This window comes from Hyalella azteca, unplaced genomic scaffold (genome assembly GCF_000764305.2).
Source record: "Hyalella azteca isolate HAZT.00-mixed unplaced genomic scaffold, Hazt_2.0.2 contig8690, whole genome shotgun sequence".
NCBI classification, from domain to species: domain Eukaryota; kingdom Metazoa; phylum Arthropoda; class Malacostraca; order Amphipoda; family Hyalellidae; genus Hyalella; species Hyalella azteca.
Window position 1 is genome coordinate 8,573 of NW_025938776.1, and position 7,527 is coordinate 16,099.

At 36.3% G+C, this 7,527-nt stretch overlaps 1 protein-coding gene across 1 annotated transcript; it reads left to right on the forward strand.

Annotated features, from left to right (window-relative positions):
* The first annotated feature begins 511 nt into the window (after positions 1 to 511).
* On the forward strand, positions 512 to 4,752 carry LOC108672143. Its single transcript, XM_018159770.2, has 3 exons — positions 512 to 642; positions 1,999 to 2,170; positions 3,014 to 4,752. The coding sequence occupies exons 2-3, from the start codon at positions 2,122 to 2,124 to the stop codon at positions 3,577 to 3,579; spliced, it is 615 nt and encodes a 204-aa protein (XP_018015259.1). The 5' UTR covers positions 512 to 642; positions 1,999 to 2,121; the 3' UTR covers positions 3,580 to 4,752.
* Positions 4,753 to 7,527: the final 2,775 nt, after the last annotated feature.

Below are 7,527 nucleotides of genomic sequence, written 5' to 3' on the forward strand. Positions count from 1 at the left end.
TAAGGAATTTAAAAGCAAAGAAAACGCCAATAAAATTCACCATATCGGTATTGAAAACGTTTCGGAATCAACCTCCATATAAGCAGACTAATAATATAAGTACTAATATGATTATAAAAATATATTAGCAACGATTTATTTTAAATTCAAACAATATTTTAAAACTTTTCCACCCCGATTTCTCGCGTACAAAGCTAGCATTAATCTCAATAAAATCTCGATGCAAGAATGATTGAGGAACGAAAAGCAATGCAAAACGCCGAGTATTAAACATCTAGGTTACATTTTTCTACACTCTGATGTATGAGCAAGATTTGTTCTGATGGCCACTCACTTTTTTTCACTCTTTTAGGTCATCCAGATACAAGTTTACCCTCTGTACCGGTGTATCAGTGCTATGTGAAGGATCGAGTGCGTAACAATATGGACAATATGTCCCATTAATTTCTCTTAGTATATGTCGTGTATGCACAACTCGAGGGAGGCGCCGAAACAAAAGTTCAGGGTTGTGCACTGTGAGTGCACAACCTCAGCTTGCACCTTATATATCCTGCAGCATCTGCAGTCAAGAGTTCAGTCGCAGGTTGCACTTCAGCAAGGAAGGTTAACGTGTCTGCTGGCCAAACTTCTCCTGCGATTTTGGTGAGAGTTCCTCGTTAAGTTTTTGTGCAATCTTGATGAATTTCTTGAAATAGTCTTATGTTTATTTGCAGGAAGTTTTGTGTTTCAATTAATGAATTTTGGGCTTCAACAGAATACTCATTATACGAGTAACTCACTGCATTCGTTACATTTCTATAACTTCAACAACGGTAAATACCATGACAATCTTGTAGATTACTACTATTACGGCTACAAATAACTATGATGATTACATCATCTATTATTAAAAATTTTTAAATCGCATACCTTGTGCGATATAATTTTGTAAAATCGATCATCGAAGAAATTCTTTGTCATCTTCCCCTGTTTTGGCTCGTTTCAGTGGCATTTTGAAAACGAAAACAAAGCTGCGGCTCCCAAACTTTCCCATCAAAATTACCCTATTCAACGAGCCGTATTGGCATTCTACCGCTTTCAAAATTATTACTAACATTTATGTAGGTATCATTGTTTATATAGATAGACAAAAATGTCACTGTTATACATTGTTACTATAATGAAAAATTATTTGATATACCTAAACTTTACCATCCGTAAGTTACCCACGAAAAATTTGTAAATTGTGTGACTTGGCGAAATTAGTCAATAACTTGCTGTTGAGATATAGTGTCCTGTATAGAATATAGTTAATAATAGTAACAGCCCAAAATGAATGCATTTCACTCTGTCTTCTATTTCTAGTCTTTTCTCGACCCACTTCATAGCTTGAAACTATTCTTAAGCTGTTTTAATATAATATATTTATTCGTCATTCTTTCGACTCGCTTTAAATCATTCCTAAATTTTTGTCTCCATAAAATCGTCTATCATATTGCTTTAAATTTCAATGAATCCCTAGAAATCCCATGTCCTCAGAATATTACCTCATTCCTCATTTTAAAATAAAAAAATTTTTAAATGCAAATTAATGATCAACTCCCTTTCAAGTTACCTGTGAGGCTCTGCATAACATTGATCTCATGCATTGTACAACAGGCCAAACTAAGGCATATTAATATTATATTATTTATAATAGATATGCATATCAATAATCCTCTCATTTTCAAGTTACCTGTGGAGCTCCACATAACATTGATCTCATTCAATATATTTCAGGCCCAACTGAGGCATATTGATATAATATTATTAATAACTAATATATATATCAATAATAATCTCCCTTTCAAGTTAAATTTGAGGATCCACTTGACATTGATCTCATTCATTAAATTACAGGCCTAACTGAAGCATATTGATATTATATTATTAATAACCAATATACATATTAATGATCGTCTCCCTTTCAAGTTAAATTTGAGGCTCCACATAACATTAATCTTATTCATTATATTACAGGCCTAACTGAAGTAAACGCTGCCTCCAAGATGATGTCTCTTTGGAATTCATCGCAGCTGCTCTCAAAACGCTCAGCAAGACGTAAGTTTTACGACGGCATCAGAGGCTTCAGTTTTATTGTTGATGGAAAATGGAAGAGCATCTCGTCGAGCAGCGCTCTTAATTGGTGTAGGTGAGTTCTTAAATGAAATTATGTCACTGAATGAAATTATGAAATTATTACTTGGTCTACTTGGTTGCTAGAATTTTAAAACCTATAACCGGCATCTCATTTTGGGCCTATGATTGTTTGCAACGCGTATTGAACATTGAATTGCGAAAATTTCGTTGTTTAATAACGAATGTAAAATGAAGGCCTTGAAATTTTAATTCCTAATAGTGCGATCGTCAGTATTTATAGAAATTATAAATTCTGTCAGAAATTCATCGAACAATTTACGAGTAATTTGTTTATTTTACTCCGCCGCACGCTCTTCAAAATTACCGTCAAATAAAAGAAGGGGGCTCAGCGCTCCCCGTCGCTCAGCTCCTTCTTCCTTATTGTCAACTAATTTTCCAACAGTTAATTCTAGATGCGTAACAGTATATCTAAAATAACGTTTCAAGTTCAGACTCTCAACAAGTCCAGACGCTCAACAAGTTCAGATGCTCAACAAGTTCAGACGCTCAACAAGTTCAGACTCTCAACAAGTTCAGACGCTCAACAAGTTCAGACGCTCAACAAGTTCAGACGCTCAACAAGTTCAGACGCTCAACAAGTTCAGACTCTCATCAAGTTCAGACGATTAACAAGTTCAGAAGCTCAACAAGCCCAGTGGTTACAGTTCACAGTACCAAGATTGGCGCAGAGAGGCGCGGGTTCGATCCCAGCTCTGTGCGCCAGTTTCTGGTCAGAATCGGCAAGGAGGCCGGGCGGTTAAGCATCAACAAGTTCAGACGCTCAACAAGTTCAGACGCTCAACAAGTTCAGACTCTCAACAAGTTTAGACGCTCATTCCTTTTGATATTTTCTCAGGTTCTTCTTCGACGATCTTCTTCGACCCGAGAACAGAGCAAGAACTGGGACTAGTGTACAAAATATCGCCAGATCAGCTGTGGGCAACGATGTTGCGTTGCGCCGAGGTGGACGGTGAAGATCTGGGTGCTGTTGATGTGTACAAAGTTCCTCTAGAGAGCAGCCAGAAGTCTCCAGCAGAGAACAGCGTCTTCAGCCTTATCTTCGATGCTTTTCATATGTTTGTAACCATACGCATTGGGCGAGCTTATTGGTCTTTTGAGAGATATGCCGAGGGTATTTTTGTACAAAGGAGCCGTCATGCGGATGCAGTTATTAACAAATCAATGAAAAAAGACCGTGTGAAAGGTTGCTCACTGCTGCAGACAAGACGCTCAGAGAGTCTTGGCGTGAGCAACGAGCTGGACACCGTAGAAGATCTCATCTCAGTCCTGAAAAACGAGTTCAATGCGATAATTAACAGCCAATTTCACGTCTTGTTCAACAACTGCCAGCATTTCGTACAAAAGTTCGTCCTTCAAATGGGATTCGATTATAAAATGAGAAATCTGTTCATCCAGGAGTGACTTGATAACAAAACTTCCTATATAAAGAAAGTGTTTGAAGATGAAACATTCCCTTTATACGTAAACATATGAAATGCCACATTCAGATATTGGATTCTAAACATCCTACGTAGTTTTACGAAAATGTTCGTTGTAAATTTAGAAGTCTTAGCTCTGTCATTTTTATAAATTATTTTATGATTAATGTATACCTAAGACAATCAGTTTTGAACGCGATGCTAGGTGAGGAATAATATCTAAAAACGGCTTGTGGCCAATATTATTTGATCACAGTGTCTGGAATGTTTGAACATTTTTGAAGAGTCATTGCTTCGTTCGTGACACCTAAAAACTTAGCGAAGTACCTGCAGATAATTTCTAGTTTTGTTTGTATATTCACTGATTTGAGAACTGCTATTAAAAAATGGGGCTATTAAATGAAAAACGGGCTATATTAAATGAAAGGCTTGAAACACGTCTTCGAATAATTATTTGGTTATTTCATCTAGGGTAACAATCAATGAGTTTCGCTTGATACAAAGACAGAAATACAGCGCAATTTAATGTGGGATGCAAAATAATAATAAAAATGCTGAAAACGACTATAAATCTTAGCGCCAGTCGTTCTCGAATTAATGTTAATAATGTATCAAGGAATGACCACCTTGAATTTCTCCCCATCAATAATTAATATTATTAACCTTGATGTCTCGTGATGGATGGAGTGCGTTTCTGTAACGTGACGTATATTCTTTAATATTTAAACTCATTTCTACAACTCATGGTGCAGAATAATTGCATGTTTTGGAAGGGAAACATCATATATGGAATGAATTTGAATAAAAAGAGACAAAAATGAGAGAATCAGTGCGCTGACTGTATGGTGTACGATGAGAAGAAAAATGTGGCTCCACATTCTTGATTAAGAATCATAATTATCGTTGATCATTGTCCATTGTACAAAACTATCTTATTACAGCACATTCAATATATTCCAGGTTGGATTTTCACAGCAGCGTATGAGAGTTTCACAATCAATCGGGGCCAGCTGAATTATTCTTATTTGGATAGTGTCTTGAAGTATGAATGCGATTATGAGGACGTTGTCTTAAATAAATCATTTTTTTAGGACAATAATTATTTGAATACGACAATTTCCTTGCGAATACTTCCATGGAATTAGAACTTAGGACAGCTTTCACACAAAAAATTCATTGTATGCACTTAGTGTTGATGTAAAATATACACAAAGTTCATGCCAAAATTTGCCTAGCATAGCCAAACCAACATGAAATTCACTTGCCAGTGAATGTCATGATCAAGGCTATGACCATAAAGCTAGCAAACGAGTCGTCGGTTGCTGCTGGCAAATGCTCACGTCTGCCTCACTCTGTTGCTGCGGACTTGCGTCTGCATGGCGGTAGTTATGGAGTCGCGCTGATCTTAATAGGTGGCACGCTCGTTTCATAGCCGCCAAGTTCCACTTGGTAACGAGTTTTTATTAGTAAACTTTTTCGGCAATTTGAATTTTTTTAGGGCATATTGCAAATGCCTTGAATATTCTTGTGTAAACGTATCGTATATTCTCATCTTATTCATTGAGTTATTGCTAATATTGCCATACTCTCACCTCGGCACTTATGCAAACTGGCTATCTAGATATTTGTTTTTATAGCTATAATTCAACCATAATGTTTGTAATTTCTTCTAAAAATACTTCTGCGATTGTTCCAATAGGTTTATGAAACTTTTGCCTTTCGCTTTTTGGGACTTCACGACTCTAGCATATTTAGCATATTTCCAGCTCATCAGGGAGGAGGAATTTAACTCCATCCGATAGCTAGAAATCTAGCAACAAATTGTTCACTCCGGCCTTTTTCTGATGGAATTACTGTAATGTGTGCGCATGATATATAAAAAAGTAAAAATAAAATTAAAGCAAACATTTTCTGCTCTTCTGAGATAAAACATTGTTGCTTTTATCTCAGAAGCTTTTGTAACGCGTTCCAACGAAACAAGTATAGGGGCCGACTCCCGCTGTGCCACGGCCACCGCCATTGCATCATGTTACGGTTGAAGCGTCGGGACAAGAAGGTTCGCTGTGACGAATGCTTCGGTAAACTCAGGTATTATAATTTCATAGTACTTTTTAATTTCATAGTACTTTTTAATTTCATAGTACTTTTTCGAGTTTAGATCAAAGTGTGTCTGCCCAATTCAAAAGGTGAAAAAAACGAACATAATTCCGAAGTAAGTAACTCAAACAAGGAATATTTTACTACTGGTTGCCAGAGCCGATGATTGAAAACGAAGGTGTAACTCATGTTGACTGTTGAAACGTGTTACGAATGTATAGTTAACCAGATTTATATATAGCGAGTATCCAAAGTCGAAGTAACAAACCAAAGCATAGCCTTGAAGAACTGTTGCATTGACATTGTTAGCAAATTTTACAGTAAAGCAGTGCTTAATCTCAAAGGAACACTTGCTTGGTTTGTCAGCTGTCTATTTGAAATACAAATCATTCAGTTGATTTGTGCATACATCGTAACAATTAAAGTGACACCACACACCTCAAACTGCCCCGGCCAAACAGAATGCTTATATATAATTAAATCTGTGACAAGCAAACTTTTTGAAAAAGACATAGTCAATGACATCGGAATTAGTGGATTTAGACGTGGCTCTCGAAGAGTCAAATAATATCACCGTTCAAAAATTTCTGAGGATTTTCATAATCTAATCCCCAATGTTCCTGAACCTAGTTTAGCTTGAACATTGTGATGTCACTCACATTGTGGACGCAAGTTTAAATGTAACCAGCCTGCTATCAATTGGGACAGATAATGCTTACGTGATAGTTGGCAATTAGCTTGATGAATGGAGATTAGACTGTGTAAAATAAATTGAATAAGAAAATTTCAAATTTGATTCTGGAAACTATGCCTGCTCATTACACCGGCCCATCAGCAACACCGGCCCACATTAAATCATGGGCTAAACACCCAGTATAATTGCATCTGCTATGCCTGCTTTCAACTGCAAAGTTTGGGCAAACGCGATGTAAAAAATTGGAAATTGCTTTCACGGGTAATAATTGCCAACTATGGATAATTAATTAAGTGCTGACACAACAGTGAAAGTAGATTCAATTTAGTTTCAATGAGCCATCTGCAATTGTGATGTCTTGCATTGCATTGCAAAATGCTCATTAAGTTAATTTATTGTAAAGTTTAAAGCAACGGCAAGACTCCGCGTTGCTGGGCAATAAAGTTTGGGCGAGGAACGTTTGGGATTCCGCGAACAATCAGTTGGCACTGTACGCACCGAACGTACCGGTGCACGTATACAAGTATTTTTTCGATATTTTATTTGATTTGCATGAGAAATGGACATTTTTGGCTACTCTGTAATAAACGTGGCTGAAATATTTGAATGAATGCATTAGTCAATATTAAAAACAACCTTTGCTCTATACAGTTGGTGCAAAAAAGTATGACACACAGGAAATACTATATTTAATTAAAGCTTATTCAACAAAATAACTTATACAAACACTATTCTAATGTAAATTTACTTGGGAAATGTAAATATCAAAGCAAAACAACAATATCATCATGTGTTGCAATTTTGTAGAAGTCAAGGTTAAAAAAATATCCAACACATCGTAAAAATGAATTCGATTCGTCAATAACTTTTCATCCATTATGTTCGGGAAATATTCTAGAATCTAGAATCTTTTTGACTGCAGTTATTCATTACCCGGCATCGCCATTAGAAGGTGCCCTAAATTTTACGCTCTTCAACAATGCCTAAAACTAAAGAAGTTCCTGAATCAACTAAAAAATCAATTATTCAGCTACACAGAGATGGTTTGGGATGTAGAAAAATTTAATCTGTTTTGAATATTCCAATTTCGACAGTTGGTGATACTGTTCGGAGGTGGAAATGTTCCATCTTTCGATCGAA

Coding starts and splice junctions, on each gene's coding strand:
- LOC108672143 (XM_018159770.2), top strand. CDS start 2,122: ATGGAAAATGGAAGAGCATCTCGTCGAGCAGCGCTCTTAATTGGTGTA. Junction 2,171..3,013: donor AGCGCTCTTAATTGGTGTAG/GTGAGTTCTTAA, acceptor ATATTTTCTCAG/GTTCTTCTTCGACGATCTTC.